This window comes from Chelonia mydas, chromosome 3 (genome assembly GCF_015237465.2).
Source record: "Chelonia mydas isolate rCheMyd1 chromosome 3, rCheMyd1.pri.v2, whole genome shotgun sequence".
Classification (NCBI taxonomy): domain Eukaryota; kingdom Metazoa; phylum Chordata; order Testudines; family Cheloniidae; genus Chelonia; species Chelonia mydas.
In genome coordinates this window covers 12,791,742-12,818,172 of record NC_057851.1, presented here as the reverse complement: position 1 = coordinate 12,818,172, position 26,431 = coordinate 12,791,742, and the positions used below count along the sequence as shown (strand labels likewise).

Here is a 26,431-nt window from a genome sequence, read left to right as displayed (position 1 = left end):
CTGAGACACGCACACATACACACATGACAGGAGGAAGATTGTGAGGGATGGAAAGAGACGCACGAGGGAAGGGAAGACCGAACAAGATCTCACATGTATCAGGTTGGGTCCTTACTGGGGCAGTGATGATGGCCAAGCATCCCTACTGGAGAAATAAAGTCTGAGTGTTATGGTAAAAATCCTTCTGCTGCAACCGCGGTGGTTGTAGAAGTTCCTTGTTTAATTTCCCAAGCATCTCTTTAAGGTCCACCCCAAAAGAGTGGTGGGTAGAACGGTCCATCCTCTCATTATTTTGTGCACCAGTTAGGCCTAATTTCCAAAGTAACGATTTTGATCCATTGATTTCTGGTTCCCTTTTCCTCTTGTTTACTAGTCATGCTTATAACAATATCCACTAGAGACCTCCTCCCCCTCCTCCTGTTTAAATTAATTCCATTTGTCTCCTTCCTAAATCTTTTCTTAAACAATTTCATATAACTTGTCATTGTGACAATTCATGGCCCTTCACCCACTTTCCATGGGTTAGGCTCACAATTCAAGTCGGTCTCTATGGTCTCAATTATTACAACTGTGTTCACAGTTATGACCATTTAAATTCTGCTCTGAATTGTTCTGCTTATCAAGAGCAAAATTCTAGTGTAAGTCTGGAGCAATTCTAATGAGTAGAATGGAATTGCTCCAGGTTTACATAGCTGTAACTGAGATCAGAATCTGGCTCTAAGGAAATAAAAGCATAACCCACTGGTAAGTGGGTGTTCCATGTCCCACTCTGTGCCTGATCAACTGAGGATATGGGTCTGTTACAGCTCTCTGCTGTCAAGCGTGACTCTTTCACTCAAAAGCTGTAGCCATTTATGCTGTTAGCTCCCCAGGTTTCCTGTTCAACCCTCCCATGCCAGCCAAGCTAGCAGCTGTCACAAAATCACTTACTCTGAATTTGGGGGTATTTCATCATTAGCAGAAGTCCCCAGCGCAGCGTGGTGGAAGTGGTCTCTACGCCAGCAGCAAACAAGTTGTTCACAAGGCTTATTAGGTTGTCATTATGGAAATATCCATTGGTATTACTTTTCTCCTGAAAAAAAACCCCAAAAGATTAACACACAAAGAACTCCAGTGGGCAGTTATAACATGGAGAGCTAAAACATATTTACTGAATAATAAAGTATATAGTAAAAAATAAATGTAAAAGAACCAAGAGGGCTTTGATCAGATGCCCTCAGAAACATATAGGTATCTTCTCTACTAAGGATCAGTCCTGAAAAGTGCTGAGCACTCTGGATCCAATTCACCACAGCACATAAGCATGTGCTTAACTTTAAGCACCGGGGTACAGCCACTGATGCCAGGAATCAGGAATATGCTTAGAGTTAAGCATGTTTTAAGTGTTTCACTGGATCGCAGTTAGAGTGCTCATCACCTTCCACAGTCAAGCTCATAGAGAAGTGTATTTTTCCTATGCAGCCACAACCAGCCTGAGTGCCACAGGCTTAGGAAGCTAACATGCTGAGTACAGTTCAATCCATGGTCTTCCAGACCTAACTGAGTCAGCTCAGGACAAGTACTCCATATGTGACTGAGTCCAAACTCAGAGACACACATGTGCAGCTTGCCATCTTGCACAATCAACCATCCGTACTCATGCATCTAAACAAACAATGGAGATCAGGACAGGTGATTATTGTAACACTATGATGGTGAAATATTCTGCACTGAATTAGTCCTGGCCAGTAAAGGTTACATATGCAAAGCCTACTGGGCACTGATTCTGCTCTTCTTGGTGTCAGTTGTATCTTTTCTAGAGGCTTCAGTGGCAATGCGAATGGACTCTTAATAACATTAATACCTATTTCATAAACAATCATTAGTAGATCTCAAAGTGCTTATAATGGAGGCAAATGCCATTATGCCCATTTTATAGATAGGGAGATGGAGGCACAGAGAAGCTAAATGACTTATCCAAGGTCACCCAGGAGATGAGCGGCAGAGCCAGCAATCATCCAAGTCCCACGCCATTGCTTGACCCATTAAGCCATAATCACGCCCTATTCTTTTTGCTCTTTTTATATTTTATCATTATTTGTAGTTCATTCTCTCATTCTTTTGTGATGCACGTGAATTGTATACACGTCTGGGCAGCTGGGAAATAATCCAGCAACAAACAAAAAAATCCACAGGAAATTCGGTTCCTTTTGACCAAGCATACCAACCTTTCTGCAAATATTTGAGATACTGACATTTCCTGCCAAGACTATTAATAGAAAATGCATTTCAATGTGGCCTGCTTGCCCCTCTGCCCAAGGAAACACCCCTCTCTGAATCCCTCCACTGGCTTCCCCTTCTGATTGCTTCCAATAGACAATCATAGAAATGTAGAGTCAGAAGGGACCTCAAGAGTAATCTAGTGCATTGCCTCATGGTGAGGCAAGATTAAGTATACCTAGACCATCCATGACAGGTGTTTGTCTAACTGTGTTCTTAAAAACCACCAATGACAGGGATTCCATACATAGGCGCCAACTTGGTGGGTGCTCCGGGGCTGGAGCACCCATGCGGAAAAGAAGGTGGGTGCTGAGCAGCTCTCCCCCGGGCCAGCGGGCCCTGCCGATCAGTGCCTCCCCATCCTGTTGCTCTCCTCTAGACTGTCTCCATTCTGTTCACATCTGGTGCCCAAAACTGGACACAGTACTCCCACTGATGCTTCACTAGTGCTGAGCAGAGCTGGACAATTATCACTTGCTTCTTACATTAACTCCTGTTAATACATCCCAGAATGACATCTGTCTTTTTTTCAACTGCATCACAGTGTTGACTTACAGTCAATGTGTGATCCACTATAACCCCCAAATCCTTTTCTGCAGAACTGTTGCCTACTCAGTGATTTATTTGAGCATGAGCTTTCGTGAGCTACAGCTCACTTCATCGGATGCAAGTTGCATCCGATGAAGTGAGCTGTAGCTCACGAAAGCTCATGCTCAAATAAATTGGTTAGTCGCTAAGGTGCCACAAGTACTCCTTTTCTTTTTGCGAATACAGACTAACACGGCTGTTACTCTGAAACCTACTCAGTGATTCTTCATTTTGTATTTTTGCTTTTGATTTTTTCTTCCTAAATGCAGATTTTGTCCTTATTGAATTTCATCTTATTGATTTTGGACCAGTTTTCAAATTTATCAAGTCTTCACTTTCAAGGCTCTTCATCACCATTTCCCACCCTGCCTATCATCTCTCATTCACTATTAAGATGTCGAGTCCTGGCTCCAACTGACTAATGACACCAGCCTCCATTGCCCAGGTGTTACAGTTTCAAACACACGCTCTAGTGTTTTCATAGAATCATAGGACTGGAAGGGACCTCGAGAGGTCATCTAGTCCAGTCCCCTGCACTCAAGGCAGGACTAAGTATTATTTTGACTATCCCTGACAGGTGTTTGTCTAACTGGCTCTTAAAAATCTCCAATGATGGAGATTCCACAACTTCCCTAGGCAATTTATTCCAGTGCTTAACCACCCTGACAGTTAGGAAATTTTTCCTAATGTCCAACCTGTAGCAGAGTGATGACTCACCGGTGCGGCGTCTCCTGCTGGTCGTCTTGGGAATTAGCTCAATGCCAGCTCTGGAGCGCCCTCTGCTGGCCGGTATCTCACCTGCCTGAGGCCCCATGTCCCTCCCGGACTCCAGTGCCCCTTTACCTCGGGGTTCTACCCCAGCAATTCCCCCACTCTGGGTCTCTTTTCCCAGGGAAACCCCCAACCTTCTAAACCACCTTGCCTCAGTGGCTACTGCCAGTCATCATCTAACCTCTACACTCACTGCAGTGTAATGGCCACTCATCATTGGCAAGGGGTTAGGACCAGCTGCCTCTGCCTATCCCCTGGCTACACCTCTGCAGCCCCAGTACCTCTGTAGGTCTTCACCAAGGCCTCAGTCTGGGGGTTTACCAGGCTAGATTGGCACTATATCTGCCCTTTTCCAGTCTTCTGGAATCTCTCCCGTCTTCCATGACTTTTCAAAGATAACCACTAATGGCTCAGATATCCCCTCAGTCAGCTCTTTTCTCCAATGCTGCCCCAAACAATTGGAAGGAGCTCCCCACAAGCATCTCTGAAACTAACACATTGTCCTTCTTTAAATCCCTCCTTAAAACTCTCTTTTCCTGTGATGCCTACAGAAAGCTTGACAGCACTTAGGCCACTGATCTACTGAGACCATGGCCTATCATGCTGACCAATATTGTCTCACTGTTTCCCTGTGCTTCCCCATGTCCACATTGCCTCACATCTCCATATCCATCTGTTATCTCTTGTCTTATTCTTAGACTGTAAATTCTCTGGGACAGGGACTGTCTATTTACTCTGTCTTTTGTACTCTGCCTAGCGCAGTGGAGTCCTGGCCCATAACTAGGGCTCCTAGGTGCTCTTGTAATAATAAAATAGTAATAGAAGAAATACTATGTGACTAATCTGGCCAATCACAAGTAACCAAAACAGTTAGAAGTTTGAATCTTTCTGGATTCTCCAAGTAAACATTTGGAAAGACATTTGTCAAGCAAATTCAAACAATGAATACATTTGAGGAAATTGCAATTAACTGAGGGATATTCAACTAGCAATGAAAGAGATTTTGATCCCTGGTTGCTGCAAGAATTGCATAGGTAGACCTCCTGAACTACTGAAACTAGTGGGACTCCATGCTGGCCAAGTGTTCCACCCATGCAATTCTTATTGCAAAGTTGGGGCCAAAATTTGTTGTATACATTAGTCATAGCAAGCTCTTTGTTCAACTCTGCTAGTTTGTTAGGTGCATACTTTACCAATGCTAAATTTCCATGCAAATATGTTTTTAAATATAAAATATGAAAAGGAAACATACAAGTCTGCAGCAATCATAATTACCTCTTGCTGTCTTACAAGGAATGCATCAATAAAACTTCTCTGATCATTTTTGTCCAGCTCTTTGAGGCGTTCTATGAAAGTAAGCCGTATAAAAGAATGCAATTCACTTGTGTTGTGCAAAAGAATCTTGTAATTCCTGAGTAGAAATCCAAGGGCTGGGCACATGTTATATAGCTGAAAGAATTTAAGATGGCAGAGTAAGCAAAAATAAGTAATGAGAATACTTAACACTTATTATAGCACTTATCTGCCAAAGATCTAAAAGCAATTCATAAAAGCAAGTGACTGTCGTTATGCCCATTTTGCAGATAAGGAAATTGAGGCACAGGAAGATTATATGCTGTGCTTGGGGGTACGAGCAGCTAACAAGCCCCATATCCTCAGAGGCCCCGCCTGTCTTGAGGCACAGGATGGGGCAAGAATTCCTAGGCTGCTGTCCATCCTGGGTCTTTCACCTTTGGCATTGTGCCATCAAGCAATCATGAATTTTCTATCACTTGAACTTGTATCCCAGAAGGTAGATTAAGTAGTGGCATTTTGTATATATTGTAACAATCTGGACAGTGTGTATGTGTAACTACTGCCCTCCACTGGATGGAATCAGAACTGCTCAACTGTATCTCAGAGGCTCTATATTGCTAACCAGAGCTTGTCAAAAAACCCTTGAAATGTCAAATTTGTACAGAAAAAAACACAAGTAAATGATTTTTTTTTCAAAAGTCTCATTTCATTTTTCAACCAGCTCTACTGCTAATACAGATTCTCTTTTAAACTCAGTGTGACAGAAGGGAGAGCTGAAACGGAATAAATATTATGAATCCTGTAGGAGAATCCATGAATACTGACTTGTATCCTAGTTATTTAGATGGACTGTATAACACATATTAGTGTAGGGGAATGTTTGTTATAAACTATAATGCTTGAATTCAATAGGGGCTATAGGAAGGACAAACAAGGAAGCCACACGATGGCATCTGAGATAAGAACAGTCTAGTACAGACTTAAGGGACAATGGACCAAACTGCTGGCTTCAAGAATATTGCCTCCTCCCTCAGGCCTTGTTCTGCTAGGATGGGAGCTGGGAGACACTAAACACTTAAAAGGCCTCTAAGAAGCATGGGATTTCACCTTCCTTGGCAGCCGAGAGTCACCTTTTAGGATCAATTGGGCAGGTCCTACCTCATCATTTCCACGCCACAGCAGGGGCCTCAGGCATTGGGGGCACCTTGGTCTCTCCTGTTCTCTGCCTGTGGTACACAACAGTTTAGTCTCCTCGGGACTGAAATGCTTTAGTCCAGTGGTTCTCAACCTATTTACCATTGTGGGTCACAAATGCAGCTCTCTATGTGTTATGTGGGCTGCATCCACACAATAGATATCCTACCTGTATGGTCCTGAGGGCGTCATATAGGCTGCAGCTGCATGCTGATTGGGCCACAAGTGGCCCGTGGGCCGAGAACCACTGCTTTAGTCTAACCCAAGTTATTGGGCTCAACACAGTGGTAACTGGGTGAAATTTAATGTTCTGTGATATGCTGGAGGTCAGACTAGATGGTTTTATGGTCCTTCTGGCCTTAAGCTCTCTGAATCTCTGATGAGGTAGGGGGTGGTCAGTCACCAGGGGCTGTCCAGGGGGTCACTACTCTAAGGTGGCAGGCTCACACTGACAGGTTCTGTGGAAGAGTCTGAAGGAATTGGGCCCAGGGCATGGACAGCCTTAGGGAAGAATTAGACATGCATACAGGAGACTTTTCAACATTACTTTATAGTGCAGAATGCTGGGGAATGACAAAGTATGACACATCTCCCAGTTGTCTTCATTCTATCTAACCTGCCTCAGAAAAATCCTCCATATCTTTCGGCCCTGAACAATCTCAAACCAGGATCTATTCACACAGTGCAGCCAAGAAGATATGAGCAAGAGGCGTTGGAGATGGATTGGCCATGTGCTTTGGATGGAAACTGACTCCATCACCAGAGTAGCAATAAGATGGACACCTGAAGGCAAGCGAAAACGAGGCTGCCCGAAAATAACATGACGAAGAGCTGTGGAAGCTGAGCTGAAAAAAAAGCCGAGCTGGGGCACAGCTGGGGAACCACTGAAAGACTTGCCAGAAAGAGACGGGAATGGAGGAGCTTCGTCACTGTCCTAAACATTTGTTTTTAAGATTGGTTTTCTCTGAATTGCTTTTTGTTCTAAATAAATAATACTTTCTCCTAAGGAGGCTTTTTGGTTGCTAATTACTACTGTCATTGCCCCGGAGGGAACAGAACAGCAGGGTATAGACATAGGCCAGGAGGGACATCAGATCATCTAGTCTGATCTTCTACACATGGGAGGCCACTATAAACCCCAGCCAGTTACCCCTAATTGAGCCCAATAACCTGGATGAGACTAAATTATTGTGTGCCACAAGCAGAGATGTTTTGACAATTTTTAGAAAGGGTGAATGGGGTGACTCGGATAATTGACATTGATCTCAGGTAAGATAGTGGACCAGCTGATGTGGGACTTGATTAATAAAGAATTAAAGGAGGGTAATGTAATTAATGGAAATCAGCATGCACTTATGGAAAATAGATTCTGTGAAATGAACTTGATTTTTTTTAATGAGATTACAAATTTGGTTGATAAAGATAATAGTAATAAACTTAGACTTCTATAAGGCCTTTGACTTGGTACAGCGCAACATTGTAATAAAAAATCTAGAAGGGTATAGAATTATCATGGCACACATTAAATGGATTAAAACTGCCTAATGGAGAGGTCTCCAAATGTATTTGTAAATTGGGAATTGTCACCAAGCAGGTGTGCTTCCAGTGGCGTTCTGCAGGGATCGGTTCTTGGCCCTACACTATTTAACATTGTTATCAGTGGCCTGGAAGAAAACATAAAATCACCACAGATGACACAAAAACTGGGGGAATGGTAAATAATGAAGAGGTCAGAGTGATTTGTATTGCTTGGTAAACTGGGCGCAAACAAGCGCTATGGGTTTTAGCAGAGTTGTCCCTAGGGGATTTGGGGAGCCCTGCGGGTTGGCGCAATTGGCCAGTGCCACATGGGCAGTGTGTGGACCGCTGGCTGGGGGAGCCTACCCCCAGCCCCGCCCCTTCCACCTGAGGAAGAGCTTTTGCTTCTGTTCCAGGCTCCAAACCGCCCTAGGTACAGCCCTGCATTTTAGTATGGCTAAATGTAAATGTATATCTCTAGGAACAAAGAATGTAGGTCATACTTACACGATAAGGGACTCACTCCTGGGAAGCAGTGACTCTAACAAAGATTTGGGGGTGGGAGTGGAGAATCAGCTGAACATTAGCTCCCAGTGTGATGCTGTGGCCAAAAGAGCTAATATAATCCTGGGAATCCTGGGCATAAACCGAGGAATATCGAGTATTACCAGACTGGAAATAAGGTGTACATTTTTAACAGTGAGAGTAATTAACCATGAACAATTTACTGAGGGTTGTGGTGGATTCTCCATCACTGACAATTTTTAAATCAAGCTTGGATGATTTTTCTAAAAGATCAGCTCTAGAAATTATTTGGGGGAGGGGGGTCGACAGCCTGGGTGATACAGGAGGTCGGATTAGATGATCGCAATGGACCCTTTCACTTTGGAATCTATGATCAATGAATCAAGGTGCACCAATACCCAAGGCCTCTGCATAGGTCAGACCTGCTGTTGGAGTGATCATGGTTGTTAAGCAGGGGAGTGCAACCTAGGACCTAGTCTGAGAGTGGGCGAATTCCAGGATTCCATCTTGAGAGGCAGGTGATGGCCTAGGGCATGAGACCTAGAGGGGCTGTGCTCAGAGAGACTAGAGGGGATTAGAGGTGCTGGTACTCTGGGAACTGAAACACTCAGTTTTTCTGGAGCAGAAGGATATTACCTGTATTTCCACTACCACCATGCTGGGAAATATATGAACTACTAAGGAATTCATTTCAGACCTAGTTTGGTTCATGTCCTCCAGACTTGATACACAACTGCCACTGTACTTCAAATGAATTATTCTCAGACAGGTTTAATGGGTTTGTTATTAAGGAACTATGTGTGGATCCAGGAGAGGTAGGTTCAATTCCCAGCTCTGTCACTGACTTCCTACATAACCTAGGGCAAGTCACTGAATCTCTCTGTGCCTCATTTCACCATCGGTCAAATGAGGAAAATAATATTTCACATGGATGTTGTGAGGATAAATCCATAAATATCTGGCAGACACCCACTTAATATGATGGTAAGGGGCGTATAGCTAGATAGACATATGTATCATCCTCTAATTTGTCGGACTATTCTGATTGGTAGAAATGATTTGATGTCATATACTGTATACAGCACACAGTTACGGTGTGAGTACTGCATGCACTTGAATAGTGACTTTAAAATCACCAGAATTACCGTAACTGACGGACTTCCAGCCAGCCTGATGTTTTCACTCATCAAACTTAGTAGTCTTAAGAAGGTGGGGTTTTTGTAGTCAAACCGTTCTCCAAGTAATATTGACACAATGATATTGGCCACTGCAGCATTTATAATTGTAGTGATCTCAAAGGGCTTTCCTAAAAACAGTGTTCAAATGCAAGAAGAGATTGTGCAAAGAGCGTGGTTAATAGTGAGTTATTACAATGTACTTCTATTACAGTAGTACCTAGAGGCCGGCAAATCAAGATCATGGCCCCGTTGTGATAGACATTGTAAATACACATAGTGAGAAACAGTCCCTGCTTCAAAGTGCTCACAACCTAAATAGACAGGAAAAAGGGTGGAGACAAGAATTATTATTAATTCCCATTTTACAGATAGAGAACTGAGGCAAGCAAAGATTAAGTGGTTTTCTTGAAGACTGGCAGACTCAGGCATTGACCCCAGCTCTACCTGAGTTCCAGCCTAGGGCCTTAACCACTGTCATAGGCCAAAAGTCCTTTTTCGCGACACTCACCAAGCTGCTGGGTTTGGGCCCATCTGCTGGCTCTGTGATCTTTTAAGCTCTGAGAGTCTTCTGGCACTGTCTCTTTCTTCAGCCTCTAGGCTCACTCCCTGGGCATAGATTGTACCCATTCTCTGGAAGTGTGATTCTGTTAAGGTTACCATTCGCCCAGGTTTTCGCAGACATTTCCTCTTTTTTGATCCTCTGCCCTTCGTAGGGCTGCCAACTTTTGAATGGCACTGAAAACCGAACATCTACACCTCGCCCCCTGTCACGTCCCTTCTTCCAGGCCCTGCCCCCACTTGCTGCATCCCCCCCTCCCTCCATCGCTCACTCTCCCCCACCCTCACTCACTTTCACCGGGATGGGGCACGGGGTTGGGGTTGGGGTGTGGGAGGGTGGTGAGGGCTCCGGCTGAGGGTAGAGGCTCCAGGTGGAATCAGAAATGAGGGGTTCAGGGTGTGGGAGAGGGCTCCAGGCTGGGCCAGAGGGTTGGAGTGCGGGAGGGGGGGAGGGTGAGGACTCCATCTGGTGGTGCAGGCTCTGGGGTGGGGCGAGGGATGAGGGGTTTGGGGTGCAGAAGTGGGCTCAGGGCTGGGGCAGGGGGTTGGGATGCAGGAGGGGGTTTGGGGTCCTGGCGGCACTTGCTGCAGCTCCCAGAAAGCAGCCACCAGGTCCCTGCAGCCCCTAGGTGCATAGGCAGCTAGAGAGGCTCCACCCGCTCCCCTCACGCCTGCAGGCGCCATCCCTGCAGCTCCCATTGGTTGCAGTTCCCAGCCAATGGGAGCTGTGGGGCAGGCATTCAGGGTGGGAGCAGCATGCGGAGTCTCCCTGGCCACCCATGCACCTACAGGTTGCAAGGACCTGGTGGCCGCTTCCGGGAGCCGCGCAGGGCTAGGGCAGGCAGGGAGCCTGCCTTAGCCCTGGGTCCCTCCCTGTGCCGCTGACTGGAGCCACCAGGGTCTCTTTTCAACCAGGCGTTCTGGTCGAAAACTGGATGCCTGGCAACCCTCTGAGTGGGTGGATTTTTCAAATCAGAGGAAATGTCTGGGATTTTTGCGGAGCAGACATTGCAGCTCAGAAAGAGCAGGTCTCTGGGCCCCAACTGGTCCCTCCCCTGCAGGCACAACTGATTGGTCCATTCCCTGCAGCTGCAGGTTCCCGCCAACCCCGGCTCTGGCTCCCAACCCTGGGGTAAGGGAGAATCCCATAGGGAGGTGCTGACTGATGGCTGGCACTGTGTCCTGGGTCTGAGCCAGCCGCCTTGCCACCATGACAGGGAGCGACATTCCCTCCCACCTCAGGCATGAGACTGCAGGTCTCCCTTCAGCAACCCCCAAATAGCCCCTCCAGTATTCCCCAAATACCTCCTCCCAGTGCACACATACCCCTCCAGCACCCCCAAACTGTACCCTCCCTCAACCTCCCCTCCCTGTATGCCTCAGTTTCCTCACCACTCTTGAGCATTCTTTGGGATCTGTTCAATGTCTTTTAGGGTCCCAGGAAGGGTTGCCAGATGCCTGGTTTTCAACCAGAAAGTCTGGTGGAAAAGGGGACCTGGCAGTGTCTGGTCAGATGCACTGACCAGACATCAAAAGTCTGGTTACCGCCGGGGCTTGGGGGTGGGATGCAGGTGCTGGGTCATCAACCTGTGCCAGCCCCTGGTCAGCCAGTTCCACCTCCTATCTGCAGGCAGGCAGGCTTTGAGCCAGGCTTCAGCTCCTGTCCCAGCCCCAGAGCAGAGTGAGCCCAGCTGGGGGTTGGGGGAGGGAGGTAGAGACAACCCAGTGATGAGGAAGGGGGAGGGAGGGGAGGAAAGGAGTGAGCGGTGGCTTGGCCTTGGAGAAGAGGTGGAGCAGAAGCAGGGGTAAGAGGGGAAGGGGGGTGAGGATGGGACCTCGGGGGTCTGGTTTTCAGCAGTTAGAAAGCTGGCAACCCTAACAGGTCCCCTCTCATAGACCTCGCTCCTCCAGGTCAGTTTTCTCTTCCAGTTCTGGTTGGTGTGACAAAGCTGCTCAGAAGAGACCTGCTCCTTTTGTAACTTCTAATCCCTTCTGTCATGTGAATCTCCTGGTCAGCCTCAAAACCTCCCTCAGGTAACCAAGGACTTCTCTCCGGTGGTTACCATTCAACAGAGTCCACACTTGAAAAACTGGTTTTACTTCGGTTGCAACCATCCCATTGTTCTGCTAGCGCAAGGCTCATTCAACTGATGATCGTCAAAGACTTCCATTCAGAGGCAGACATCCAGACACCAGCCTCCCTCTCCTTAGCACAAGAAGTAGGATTCAAGAATACAGCAGAGGACAGCCATAAGGGCATAAATATGCAGAGAGTTGATAAAATCAAACAGCATTCACAAACTGTATATAGATAAGTGCCACATGTCATTACAAACACCCAACTCTAATAATCTAACAGCTGTCTTCTGCAATTCACAGTAAAAAGCCAAGTAAGAATAATACTGGGTCATAATACTGGATGATACTGAATAAAAAGAAAACTAACTGTATATTAGTGCTCAGATCCTCAAAGGTATAATGATTTCAGATGGAATTAGACACCTAAATATCTTTGAGGATCTAGGACTATGTCCCCTATTCTAGGGCATCTTACAACAAAGGGCATTTAGGGCTCTATGTTAAACTAGGGAAACAAATGTGTTTGTTTTATAGATATTCTGTTCTTGCAGGTCCCTTTCATTTCAATTCCTGGTGCCTCTGAACTAATCAAAGATTGTCACTAATGGAGGAACCGCACACGGAGAGACACATTTTGTCCACGGAACATCTGGCCCAGTGTTTAATAGAGCTGCTCACATGGCTCACAGTGCATGAGGCCTTCCATTTCCAGGTCCCACCGACTGGGGACGAACAAGGGGAGGGGCTATGGTTTCACGCCTTCTAGATCGAAAGGCTGGCTTGAGCAGGCCATGCGTGCCCAGCAGAAAGAGAGCAATGGAGTGGTGTAAAAATCTCACGGCTTCACAAAATGCTTTGCAGTGCAACCAGTTGCTGAAAAAAAAAAAAAAATCAACCCAACCTGGATGGTGACATTTCCTAAAAAGGTGGACGTTGGATGAGATGATGACAAATTTTGTCTTGGTGCCTCTTCAGAGGCACATGCAACAAATGTTAGAAGTGTCTGTGAAGTGAAACACACACCCACCTTTACGAGATTCGATATCCTTCGTCAGAAATCCGTTCTCTTCAACAATCCGGTCCTCTATGGCCCTCTTGCCCATTCCAAAGTCTCGTAAGGTCGTGAGAGTAAATCTTCGCATCACTTTCCAGTTATTGCCATGAGAAAAAATAATACCTGAAGTGGAGGGAGAGCTTCAAGTCAGCAGAATAATTAAAAGAAATGCTTCTTAGAGATATAACCTTACACCCACAACATTCGTTTTGATGCGCTAGAGCTGGTCAAAAATGGGGGAGGGAAATTTTCGTGAAATTGTTCTTAAGTTTTTGGGGGGATTCTGGGTTCAAAATTCAGACAAAAATTTTCATTGAAAATCTGAATGTTGAAAATGTTTGCCCAGTTGCACATCTGATAGAACAGATTTTTTTTGTGAAAATGTAATCAACATTTTTTTCTGTTTTTTCCATCCCAGTATCATGGACATTTTGAAATGAGAAACACTTCCACCAGCCTTAAGACACACCATAATAAATTAACAAATTATTTATAAACTACAGTAATCAGAATGGTTTTTGCATGATATTGATTTTATATGGTTTTGCAGTGTGGTAAATTAGATGAAAGAATTTATCTGAGTTCTTTAAATTGTAATTTATAAGACATATTTGTTGAGCTTTATAATCACTCAGTCTAACAAAAACATCCAGAAAAATCATTATCTCAAGCGTGGGCCAAATTCAGAGGTCATACCCAAGGTACATTCCCTTCCTCTCAATCGTACTCCTTTGTATTCAGTGAAGCCCTGATTCAGGAAGACATCTCTATTTAGTAAAGTATTAAGTGCATGCTCACCTTTAAGCATAGTTTAAGTCCCATTGATGTCAATAGGAGTTAAATACATGCTTAAAGTAAAGAACTTGCTTATGTATTTTCCTAAATAGGGAAGATTATCTGCCCTAGACCTATTTACAACCATCCCACCAATGGTTAAGAGAGGCTAATTACTCCAGTTCTGGTATTAGCTCTGCATTGGCACAGAGTTCCATTGCATGGAGCTCTTTGGAGGATTGGGGCCTATGATGGTGGCTGAGGACCCAGAAGAGGAGGCAGGGGAAGGTGTAAGTGAAACTAGAGAGGTGACTATTTCCATATTGTCAACCCCAAGCATTAAAAGTCACCAGTCAGGTCCCAAAAAATCATAAGATTTTAAAAAGTAACGAATTTTAAAAAAACAACAAATTGTATATTCTGTACTTGCCTTCTGGATTTTCAATCTTTCAGATTCATATTTCAAGCTTTTACCTCAACCAGAGCTAGTGTAACAGGGGCTTTCACAGCTGATACAAAGGGGATTAAATCAAGCACCTCCAGTGCTAAAAGCACTAGCAGCTACTGTTTGAGCTAAACAGCCAAGCTATTGTAATTTGGGGTTGTAACGACTCACATCCTCTGTGGAGCAGCACAGTGTGGAACCTGAAACACACTCACCAGCATTAGAAACTAATTTGTTTGTTAAATACAGGTAGATGTTTCACATGATTCCAGGAGCTGGGGCTTTATAAAAACACCCAATATCATGAGACTCACAACAATATCATGAAAGTCGGCAATGCTGCCATGTCAGCGTCCATCTCCTTATGCTTTTGCAGCATGTGACCTCAACTTAGTCTCCCTTAGACATGGGTACAGGGGGTATGAGTAGTTCTAAGGAAATCATGGCTCATTAAGGCTGTTTCTGCTCTCACTCACACCACTTTTAGCCTCAAGTCCACGGACTTCTCTGAAGTTACTCCTAATTTATGCTGATTGACATACATACTGATCCAAATTGGCATGCCAGCCCCTAAGCCATTTGCTCCCTCGACAGAGAAACCATTCTACTTGCTTGAGTAAGTTAGGCTTAGGAGTAACAAGAAAACTGTCACCATATCCTTTTGAAGTATCTGCAAATACTGGGATTTTAGGTCTCTCTGCAAATGCATCTGCCTGGTTCACAAGAGCCTCCTTCACCGTCTCGTATCCCGACAGCACCACCATTTTCTGGCATCCCATCTGAATGCTGAAGACTGGGCCATATTTTTTGGACAGCTTAAATGGGGAAGAAAATACAATGACTTAAAGAAAGAAGTGAAATTCACAGCTGGTTCAACACTATTTTGCCATCATGACTGTATGTTATTCCAATGTCAAATTCTTTCCTAAGTGCAGAGAAAAAGAACCAATGGTTAGTAACATGGCTATCATTAGATGTTTTAATTATTAATTATGATAGGCCCAGATCCTCAAAGGTATTTAAGTGTCTAACTCCCCCTGGGTCATAATGCCCTAAGTTGACCAGATGTCCTGATATTAGGGGCTTTGTCTTATATACACAAATAGATTTCCCCCTCCAAAAACGTGTCCTGCTTTTTCACACTTGCTACCTGGTCACCCTATAGTTCCCAAAGTGTTCAATCAGTACTAGAACCTTATTGTGCTAGGTGCTGCATAAATACAGTCATGGTGACAAATCTCTTACAGTCTAAATCAATCTGTTCAGCTGACGAGCATGAAAATGTAGGGACAGTTTCTTGTCTGTACCCAACGTCCACAGGGTGCAGCTCAGCGAGGAATAGAGAATGAAAAGGAGCTGGTTGCACCTCCCTGATCTGAGGTCCAATTCTATTGCAGCCCAGAGACAGAGTTTAGAGCAGTCATGGGGCTGCTTTAAAGTATGCTGGCTGAATTTGTTCCCCGGGATTGTTGGAGCACAGCAGCACACCAGTCAGACCCGCTCCCACTTCTTTGCCAGATGCTATGTGGGGTGGTGACCCAGAAGCCAGAGATATTAGCTTTATGCAGGTCTGAGGACTCCTCTATAGTGAAGGAGCTGCCCAACCCGTTAATCAGGTTAGCCTCATTTTGAGCTTAAAATCCTAACTCTGCTTCTCATGTTACCATTTTCCTTTTGTTTCATGCTTTTCAGATCAAATCTCCTCCTTTGCTGGCTCAAAGAGGCAAGGAGAGTTTGGTTTCAGAGTCTTTAGTTAGCGCTGAAAATATTCTCATTGTTTATATGTGCACACACCCCCATAAGTCTATTTGCAAGCAGTATTTCACAGATTTGTTTTGTCCAAACTTGAAGCTGATTTATTTGCATTGTAGATATATTTTCAGATGCCTGGACTTCCAAGTCCCTGGGCCAGGCCTGGTCATTTCATTGTCTGCATGCATCTCATGAAGCAATTGAATTAAAAAAAAATGCAATTATTCAACAACCACAGGAGATATGAATCTAGCTAATTATAAGCAGTACCATAGAGCCAGCTACACTTGTATAAAACCAGTGTAACTCCATTGATGGTGATGCAGTAGGGTTGCCAACTTTCTAATCGCACAAAACTGAACACCCTTGCCCCGCCCTTTCCCTGAGGCCCCGCCCCCCACTTGCTCCATCCCGCCTCCCTCTGTCACTCGCTCTCCCCCACCTTCAGTCACTTTCACTGGGTTGGGGCAGGAGGTTGGGGTGTGTGAGGGGGGTGAGGGCTCTGGCTGGGGGTGAGGGCTCTGGGGAGGGGCTGGGGATGAGGGGTTTGGGGTGCAGGGGAGGGCTCCAGGCTCGGGCAGGGGGTTGGAATGCAGGGAGGTGAGGACTCTGGCTGGGGGTGCGGGCTCTGGGGCAGGGCCGGGGATGAGGGGTTTGGGGTGCGGGAGAGGGCTCCGGGTTGGGGTGCGGGGAGGTGAGGGCTCTGACTGGGGGTGCAGGCTCTGGGATGGGGCTGGAGATGAGGAGTTTGGGGTGCAGGAAGGGGCTCTGGGCTGGGGCAGGGCTTTGGGGAGCCAGCACTTGGTGTGAGGGCAGCGCATGGAGCCTCCCTCGTCACCCATGCGCCTAGGGGCTGTAGGAACCTGGCGGTTGCTTCCCGAAGCTGCATGGAGCCAGGGCAGGCAGCGAGCCTGTCTTAGTCCCAGGGCCCCGCTGCGTTGCCAACCAGACTTTTAACATCGAAAACCGGATGCCTGGCAGTTACTCCAATGTTAGGCTGTTGCAGCTGAGAGCAGAATTTGGTAAAAATATTTTCTCAAGTCAGGGTTCTCTTTAATTTTAAACGTTTCAATTCAGTGTGAGTATAAGGTTTCAGACTTTTTATCTATGTATCTAGTAGAGGCTTGAATACTAAATGCTAAACATAGTGGGCCAAATTCATCCATTGAAGTCAGTGGTGTTGCACCAGGGATCTATTTGGTCCAGTTTGCTTGTAAAATTTGTTGTGGCAAAAAGGGTAATTTAGACAAATATTCAAAGAAATGGTCATACAACACAACCCTGACTCCTCTGAGTCTGATCTTTAGGGAAGGCATTCATGTTTGTGGATACAAATTTGCACCCGCTGTTAGAGTATTGAAACATCTAACTTGTACACATAAACTGCATAGTAAAATGTTTAACTTCTATTTGTGCCCAGAATTCATAGTGAGTAGACTTATATGTTGACGCAAACTTGTGCCCCCAAAGTGGAATCTATTCAGATCCAGCTGAAAATCAGACCTTTGTGTCAGTTTCTAGCATGCATTGGAATTACTAAGAAGCTCTGTCAAATTTATGCTAGATGTGGCAAGTATAAGCATGTGAACATTTATATACAATGCTGGACTCATGGACATGAGGAGGGCAACAAAAATTATTAGGGGGCTGGAGCACATGACTTATGGGGAGAGGCTGAGGGAACTGGGATTGTTTAGTCTGCAGAAGAGAAGAATGAGGGGGGATTTGATAGCTGCTTTCAACTACCTGAAAGGGGGTTCCAAAGAGGATGGATCTAGACTGTTCTCAGTGGTACCAGATGATAGAGCAAGGAGTAATGGTTTCAAGTTGCAGTTGTGGGGGTTTAGGTTGGATATTAGGAAAAAACTTTTTCACTAGGAGGGTGGTGAAGCACTGGAATGCGTTACCTAGGGAGGTGGTGGAATCTCCTTCCTTAGAAGTTTTTAAGGTCAGGCTTGACAAAGCCCTGGCTGGGATGATTTAGTTGGGGATCAGTCCTGCTTTGAGCAGGGGGTGGACTAGATGACCTCCTGAGGTTCCTTCCAACCCTGATATTCTATGATTCTATGACATGACTGATGTTAGGGATCCATAACATTCCAAAGTAAATAGACACCATAGGTAAGATCCTGGTCATATTGAAACCAATAGAAGTTTTGCTACTGCCTTCAATTAGGCCAGGTTTTCACTGCAGGTTTCTATCTGTAAGCTCTGTCTCTCTTGCTCAACCCACACTGGATAATTTTTCCATAGGGTCAGGCAAAATGATCCTATATTTAACATTGCATCACACATCAGGATAGTGACAGGTAGAAGGGATGGAGGATACCTTCTGACCTTTGGGATAATGTGGTTTGGTGAACAATGTGACAATACAAACACCAAAAAGATTTACCTCCAGCATAGTCCGGTAGGGCCTCTTCAGGTTCATTATATGCAGATTTCCAATGATGGGTAAAGGCTTTGGTCCTGGGGGAAAATCCTCTCTGAAGCTGCTATTCCAGAATTTTTCAGTTTTCATAATAAACAGAATAGTCAGGACAAAAAGTAAAAATATGGAAATGGGATCTGTCCACTCCATTGCCTTTCAATAAGTAATTTGCTGCACAGGGTGAAATGCAAGGGTGTAATAAAAATACGATCAGTGTTTGTCAGCAGAAATTAGCAGCATGAAGCACTAATGCCCGTCAGATTAGCTACTGCATAGACCTTACCTATACTATAGTATTTAAACTATCAGGTGACTGCAAAATAATTTATTCTCCTCCCCAGTCATTTGCTAATCCCCATTCAGTGAATAAGTGATGATTGCAACACACAGTGAAAGCGGCAGTGCCTGGCTTGTCAAACCAAGCTTATGTAACAGGTTGACAGAGAAGTCTATGGATCTCATGCTGTCTGAAAGCCCAGCAGTCCGGTTTAGCAAGAAAGTCAGTCCAGTTAGTGATTTAAGTAAAGAGTGAAATTCCAAACTCTGCAAAGGTTATTGAGCATTAAGCAGCTTTCTTGTATACAGACTGACCCCTGAAGCCAGGGGGCTGGTCAAATGCAAGTGCCAAAGCTGGATGAACAGAGCTCTGAAGGTGGGATTTTTCCAAAGTGTTCAGCACTGGTTTAACTCTACTTCCTTTGAAATCAATGGGATATTTACCACTGGCTTCAACAGAAACAGAATTAGGCCAACACTGAACTTTTCTGAAAATTCCACTCTACTTCATTCAGTCAAATTCAGCTGCTACTCCGGTTGAGACCTCATGGGCTCTTCACATAGTGGGCCTGCTCTAATATAACCTGGGATTTTGAAAAGACCCTACAGGAGTCAGGAACCCAACTCTTATTGACTTACAATGGAAATTAAGTGCCCAATCCCCTTAGACTCCTTTGAAAATGACTGCTACAAAGGCCAAATTCTGGTTGCCATATTCATATGGGTAGCAGTAGCACCTCACAGGATCATGCCCCTTGCATTTGCAGACTCAAGATGTATGGGGAGATTTTGGTGGACCAGCAAAATGCCTGGACCACTACTGATAATTAGAATATCTGTGATCATGCTTATTGCCCAAAGCAGCTAAATCACTAGGTCTTAGATATGCTAAGCCTGTTGCAGAGGCCTGCTAAGCAAGAAGCTAGGAGGAGAAGAGGGTCGAGGGGGACACCCTGTGTCCTTCCTGATAAGATCTCTGTTGAAATTGCTGAGGTATGTATTTTAGAAAAACAGGAAGCTTATCTATACCTGCCCTTTGGAATGTGTTTGTCAGGGTCCTCAAAACACGTGGGCAGAGCCGGCCCTAGACCAAATGGTGCCCCAGGTGATGAGCATCTTTGGTGCCCCCCCATTTGTTAAACTTTTGAATACCTTATTTTTTATTGCATTTGTAGCCCATTTCACGACTTTGATGCATGATTTGCATGTATGATTTATCTGTCATATAAGATGATAAATTTGCATGCTAGGATCTGTATGTACATCTGTATTTATTCATGCCATATATAAGCAAATAAAGAAATATTTCCTCTAAGCTTATAGAAACATTTAATTTTAAGCATAACTGAAGTGTACTAACATCAAGAAATTGAACTGTGCACTAACACTGGGTGGAGGACCAGTATTAAACAGTGTTACAGTAGGTGACAGTAGTTCAAAAGGTCGCTTTTCTCGCCTTTCAAGCAATACAATAGCAAGTGATGTCAGTCTCTCTCATAGGTGCTGACTTTCTAATGTGCTGGGGGAGGGGAAGGGGTGTGCCCCCGTTCCACCCCCTCCTCCGAGCGTGCTCCACTCTTGCTCCTCCCCTTCCTCCCCGTTGCTTCCTGCCCGCCGCGGAACAGCTGATCTGTGGTAGGCGGGAGGAGCTGACAGCGTACTTTTTTCCACGATACTCCAGCCCCGGAGCACCCATGGAGTCGGCACCTATGGTCTCTCTTGAAGTTCAAGTCTTAAAACACAAGTACAATTTCACAATTACACAATAAAACAAGGTTTTCAATATCACAGCTGGGCTCTCATTTCAGTTTGTTCTTATATCTCACTGATTGACTGGTAACGCACCAACCCTTATATACCTGTGAGGGCATGACTGACAACATTCTAGGAGGTTTGAGGAAAATGTAGTTCTCAGAAAGTCTGGAAGGTTCCATGAGATTCTACAAAGGTCCAGAACATTCTAGGAGGTTGTGGATTCATTTTTCACTATACAGAATACCTGAAATATTTGACTTCAAACATTCTATTTTCCCTTTTGTTGCTAACAACAAAAACAGCACCCTGAGCCTGGCACTCCAGGTGGTCACCTGGGTCGCCTGCCCATACATTTGGCCCTATACGTTGGCTCTTCAAAAACGCATCTGTCTAACGGATGGTTTAAGAGAAACCTCTTGCTGAACATTTGAAATTGTTTGCTTAACAAGTTATTTTATTGACATGTTATTATTACACTAACCCAAATAAATAAATGGGGGAATTGGGAGGGTGGTCTCTTCAGGGACTTTTCAGGGACACAGTTTAGGGTCCCCAATGGCAGCTGAAAGATGGGCCAACTGGACGGCTGTTGTACCCCTCGAAGACTGCTCCAGACTTCGGTAATTATTGATTTTTGGGTTGTTTTACTAATCTGTTGCAGACATGTGTAAGTGCTTGAGACTGAAATAAAGTGCAGCTTTAAGTGAAAGCACTCTTGTATTGTACTGTTTGTGCCAGCTACCTGTCGGTCGGACGGACATGTCTCCATTGATTTATTTCCTGTCAAGAGGTTTTAAGAACCATGGTAACAAAGACAGATGAGCATATGAGGCCTGTCCAACTAGTACTTTCTCTGTTGAACCATGATGTAGGACAATGGATTGCACCACCCCGAGACAAGAGCAATGTGAGGGCTATTGAAGATTTTCTCTTTGCTTCTTTTTAAAGTAGCATAGAGAGGAAGCACCTATCTGAATAAATTTCACATCTACCTTGAGAGAGAGAGAATGAAAATATCCCAAAGAAAGTGATACTGGATAATGCACTGGGAATGAATTTCAGGTGGGCATATGCTTTGAGGGCCAGCGGGAATCTTTCCACTGACTTCAGTGAGCTTTTGGATCACGCCTTTAGCATTTTTTTTTTCTTTCTTAGTCTGAAGATAAGTGTGTGAGAATCCTCTGTTTGCTAGAGGATACTGCATGCACAGTTTGGTAACTTAGTCTGCAATTTTCAGAGATGATGAGCACAGCAAAGCCAATTTAAATCAATGGGCGTATCACAGAACTGAAATGTTCTGTATTTGTGATGGAAGTTAACACTACTGTAATTAACCTGTTGTCTTATTATTATACACTGTGTTAAACCGCAGTTCAACATCCAGCCAGAAGAGAGCTCCAGAACACGGGAACAGGAAGCACAACCAGACCCAAAACAAAGTGAGTACCAAGAGATCTGATCTAAGATATATTTGCAGGAGTCATGCTAACGCATAAAGGTGCAAGTGGGGCTAACGCAGTGGCCCCTCAAGGAACTGTCCCTAGTCTTAAAACTCCTCCATAGCACAAAGAGTGGTAGACAGCTCGGAATTGAAAAACTCACCCAAAATGTTTAGAGCTGCTATTTCTGGCCAAGTTGGCAAAAAAGTGGTACAAGTCTTGTGTTCTTTGTGGCACTAGAAAAATGGCAAATACTACACCCAAAGCACCTATGGTTTTGCCACAGACTGGAAGATCCATTGCCATATACTGAAAGAGGCAACTGTTATAATATATTGTTGGAGCAGATTACTTTTCAAAATAGGCAGAAGTCTACTCAACCAGGAAGCTCAATTTGTTACCAGTATTTTTATTGAAAAATCTGTCTGCAGATTTGGGGCCCATGTTCCATAACACTGATTAATGTCAACATTTGACTCAAGGTTATTTTGTGTGTTGTGCAGGTTGCCAGAAATACACAATCTTGAACAACTCCATTCCACCCGCAATCAGCTAGGGCAGTGGAGTGCTTAAACCGGACACTCATCCATGCTGGTATCTTTTGTAGGGACAAATCAGATAAATTGCGATAGGTTGCTTCCCTATTTTATGATGCCTTAGCAGGGCGGTGTCCAGTCATTGACTGGTTACACACTTCATAAGGTGTTATTGGGCATGAGTTTACCAGTTGAGCTCTGAAATGGGACAGATATTCAGAAGAAATATTTGAATGCAATGGACTAGGTAACAATATTAGTTGGTTACCTTAGTACAGTTGGTGAAGCTGTTAAAAGGTGCCAAGAAAAAGCCTCTCAGATGCAAAAAAGAGTATTATGACATAAGGGCTAGTCCACATGGAGCAGGGGATGGGATTTCTAAAGTGTACTAATGTGTTGCACATTGATTAGTCCATGTAGAGCCTGTTCTTGCACACTAAAGGTTCCCTAGTGCACTTAACGTAGTGCTGTTTGAAACTGTACAATGTTAAAGTGCACTACGGAACATTACAAAGAGATTATTCATTACAGTATACATTAGTCCTTACAGTATATACAAAGAGAAAGCCCTGACTCTCCCTGATTTTGAGACATGTATGTAGAATTAAAAAATTGCTAAAAATAAACCCCGAAAAACAAAATGACTAAATCCTAACAAACAGAAGCCCTAAACATATAGTACCACTGGATTGTTCAGATGAGAGACAGAGAGAGAGAGAAAGGAATATTTAACTCAATATTTAGGAGATGGGAACAATGAAACTGATCATTTCATCAATAAAAGTTATCAGTAATGGAGCTGCATTAAAATTTTCTTTGACATTGTTGGGAAGTTTTCACCAATTATTTTTCAGACAATTTTATACTCCTAGAAATTCAGTGAAGTTGAATCAAAATAGGCAAAGATCTGAATGTCAAACTTCAGATTTCAGTGACTTATATCCGGAAATGGGCCCATTTATATTAACCATGTTTTTTCCTTTTATTCCACCCCCTGGAAAATGGGCCCATTTGTTTTGACTATTTCACAAGCCTCTCAAAAATAACTGCCCTCTGCTGAAGAAGTTTCATGTATGTGATTTAAGTCCAGAACTTTTAAGGCATTCATTCAAAAAGGAGCCTGTACCTGCCTGTTTTTACCATTTTAATGAGAGATAGACCCCCAAACAACAAAATCCTATTCAAACCTTTGAAATTTTTTTAAAACAAGAATCCATCCCAATTGTGCTGATTTCAGTTTGGTTCTAAAACAGAAAGGGGCTTATTTTCTGGTTCTGGATTGGCTGCAAATTATACCGCTAATGAACAGCTGATCTTGGGAGACTTCTGATATTTCTGGTGAAAATCTGACAAGAGCAACCTGTCTCATTAGGTTTCTACAATTCTGGGCAGAAACCTCACAAAAACGGCTTGCAATATTTGGTTTTATTGAATCTAAACCCAAACCTAAACTAGATACAGTTATGGTCATCTGGGAGTAGGATGAGTTGCTTTACTATAGCTCTGACCCTGAGTGAGTGCTCCACAAAGAGAGATGGAAAACAGAGAGAATAGGTCTCAGCAAGGAGGCTTAGGGTGTATTCTGTAACCAGCCTGGGGAGTGGTTTATAAACTGGGGAAGCCAGAAGAATGTTTGCATAGGAAGAGGCTCTGGGAAACAAGCTGGCAGTGTGGGCGGTTAAGGGCAAGCAACCCAAGTAGATAGGGCCCCTATCTACCTGGTTACCTATAGCAGAGGGTGGGTGTGGGTACCACCAAGCTGCCACTTTGAGAGATGGTGTAGCCACCCCTGTCAATCCCTGGAAAAAAGGGATTGGCTGGAGCCCAGGAGGGCTGAAAGCTGAGTCCGATGGAGTGGCTACAGACTGTTGTTAAAAAGACCAAACCTTCCGAGGAAGGACTGTGTCCCAGGTGGAAGATTTGTGTTTTCCTTCCACTTATTTTCTCTTCTTGAAAGGGCTGACCTTTGTGACAGAAAAGCACCGAAGAGCATCCTGGTGACCTCTCAGCCTAAGGTGGAGGTGCTGAGCAATATGGAGGTAAGCTAAGGGAGAGGAGGTGTCCACAGCCCTATCCTGAAAGGAGAACTTCTATTGCTCTGGAAAAACAAAATCTTTATAAGAAGGTGTTTTAATTCAGATATTTAAATAATGATAATGACTGTGGATTTCTTGTCAAGCTCATGTTAGGATTGCAAAATCATTTCCCCCTTTTTTTCAGTTTTGTTAATGAGAAAACAAATTTGTTAAAAGTTTGTTACGTTGGCCCCAAAAGGTGGATCACTGGCATTTCCTTTTACGGTTCATTGATTCTTGGAAAGTAACTTAATATTAAATTTGATAGTTAGCATTTTAAAGTAGAGTTCGATGTACTTTAACCACAGATTACCTTTCACTGCCATGTTCTCTGACTCACATTCTCACTCCTCCTGTCCATTTTCACCTCTTCTCTCTTCTTTTTTGCCTACATCTATGTCCTTCTGTGTAATGTTGAAAAGAATTTTTTTCAAATAAAAGTTATTAAGATGCAGTTAAGGTTCAGTATGTATCTGTAATTTAAAGTATAACACTGCAGGCATATTGTAACTATCCTTAGCACTATAAACACAGGGAATTCGAAGTTAAGATTAAAAACTTAAACCCTAAACATGTTAAGGTAAGGAAATGTACAATTAAGCAGGCAAACAGCTTGAATTCTGGGCTGGACTGATATAATGTAATAACCCAATTATGACCAATGCATATTTGTGTTTACGGTTTCACTTTAAACGGATTTCTAAAGACAATTAGATTTTTTCAAATCTGGATAATGTCCCTCCTCTGCCTGTACTTGCATAGGTAGACAAAGCCTGTGCTGACTTTATGTGGGATCAAAAGAAGTCAGATACATGGGGAGCTAGAGCATGTTGGGGAGAATGAGGGAGTTACGTATATTAGTTTTCATAAATCTCATATTCCCTTCAGGTTGTTTGTTTGATATTAACCTGCCTGCCTGCCAGGATTTAAATCAAAGGAGGCTGTTCAGAGGGAAGCTCACTGGAAATGAAACAGAGCCAAGGATAAAGATTCCTTGAGGAGACAGTGGCTGGGCCATTCACGGGGAAGCAACTACCTGTCTGGTGCCATCCAGGCTAGCATGGTTTACTCTTCCCAAGACTAACGCCTGGGATCAAAGTGGATAAAATCTCAAAGACCGTAGAAAAAAGGGGGTGGGGGTTGGTGAGCTAGGAGAAGCTGTCAGGCTGTCAAACTCACCTAGAGGGGAAGAGATAGGAACTGCCTGCAGGGGCAGTCCGTTTCTTCCTGCCGGAGGTGGAGTTAGCTGGGCTGAGGGGAGTTTACCAAGGTGTAAATGATACCCACACCCATGGGGGCCTTTTATTGTTATACCCTTTGCTCTGTGCTTTGGAACCTTTGAGGTATGAATCAATAATCCTTTGTTTTGAAGATGCTGTTTCTGTGTCACTGAAAATTTATGCAGTCGCAGGCTCCCGAAGATTTAGGGTGGAAGCAGCTAATTGAAGACTGGCTCAGCTGTGTTTTGGGATGGTGCCAAATTGGTGTAGCCATACTGACTGCATGGTGCAAGAACATGGCTTGACATAACTGAACTGCGAAAGAAGATTCTGGGAGCAGAATCCTTCTCTTAGCATCAGGCAGATGGCAGAGGTGAAGCTGTCTGGCTCCATGCTGCGTGTATGATCAATACTGATTTTTGGGTCCGCAAATATGTCCACTTGAAAGCAAACAACACATGTAGAACATCCTGAGTGAAGCATGGGCTGACCGGGCATCTCAACCCTGTTGTAGGACATCATGCAGGGAGCTGACGTGAATGATTGTTAAGAGAGTGAATGTGGGGTAATTTTTGGTTGGCACCACTCAGCAGTCTCCTCCTACTACCTCCTACCTAAATACTAATTAGGTAAAAATTAGTAACCACATGCCCACTGGGCATGCTTTTAAGTCATGTGACTGCTTTGAGGAAAAAGAGTATAAAAATC

General features: G+C 44.2%; 1 protein-coding gene across 4 annotated transcripts in view; it reads right to left on the bottom strand.

The window, feature by feature from the left end:
* LOC102945644 (cytochrome P450 2K4) overlaps positions 1–26,431 on the bottom strand; it is a 63,627-nt gene that overhangs the window by 18,092 nt on the left and 19,104 nt on the right. The window contains exons 4-10 of one of the 4 annotated variants that reach the window (XM_037893892.2): positions 24,817–24,907; positions 18,387–18,483; positions 14,892–15,054; positions 12,994–13,143; positions 9,297–9,457; positions 4,894–5,067; positions 931–1,072 (exon numbers count right to left, since the gene is read on the bottom strand). In XM_037893892.2, the coding sequence (XP_037749820.1) occupies positions 931–1,072; positions 4,894–5,067; positions 9,297–9,457; positions 12,994–13,143; positions 14,892–15,054; positions 18,387–18,422 (826 nt within the window). In that variant the 5' untranslated portion in view covers positions 18,423–18,483; positions 24,817–24,907. Of the gene's footprint in view, positions 1–930; positions 1,073–4,893; positions 5,068–9,296; positions 9,458–12,993; positions 13,144–14,851; positions 15,055–18,386; positions 19,894–24,816; positions 24,908–26,431 lie in introns of those variants that run through there. The other 3 variants (XM_043542130.1, XM_037893888.2, XM_043542131.1) reach the window with 3 other exon arrangements.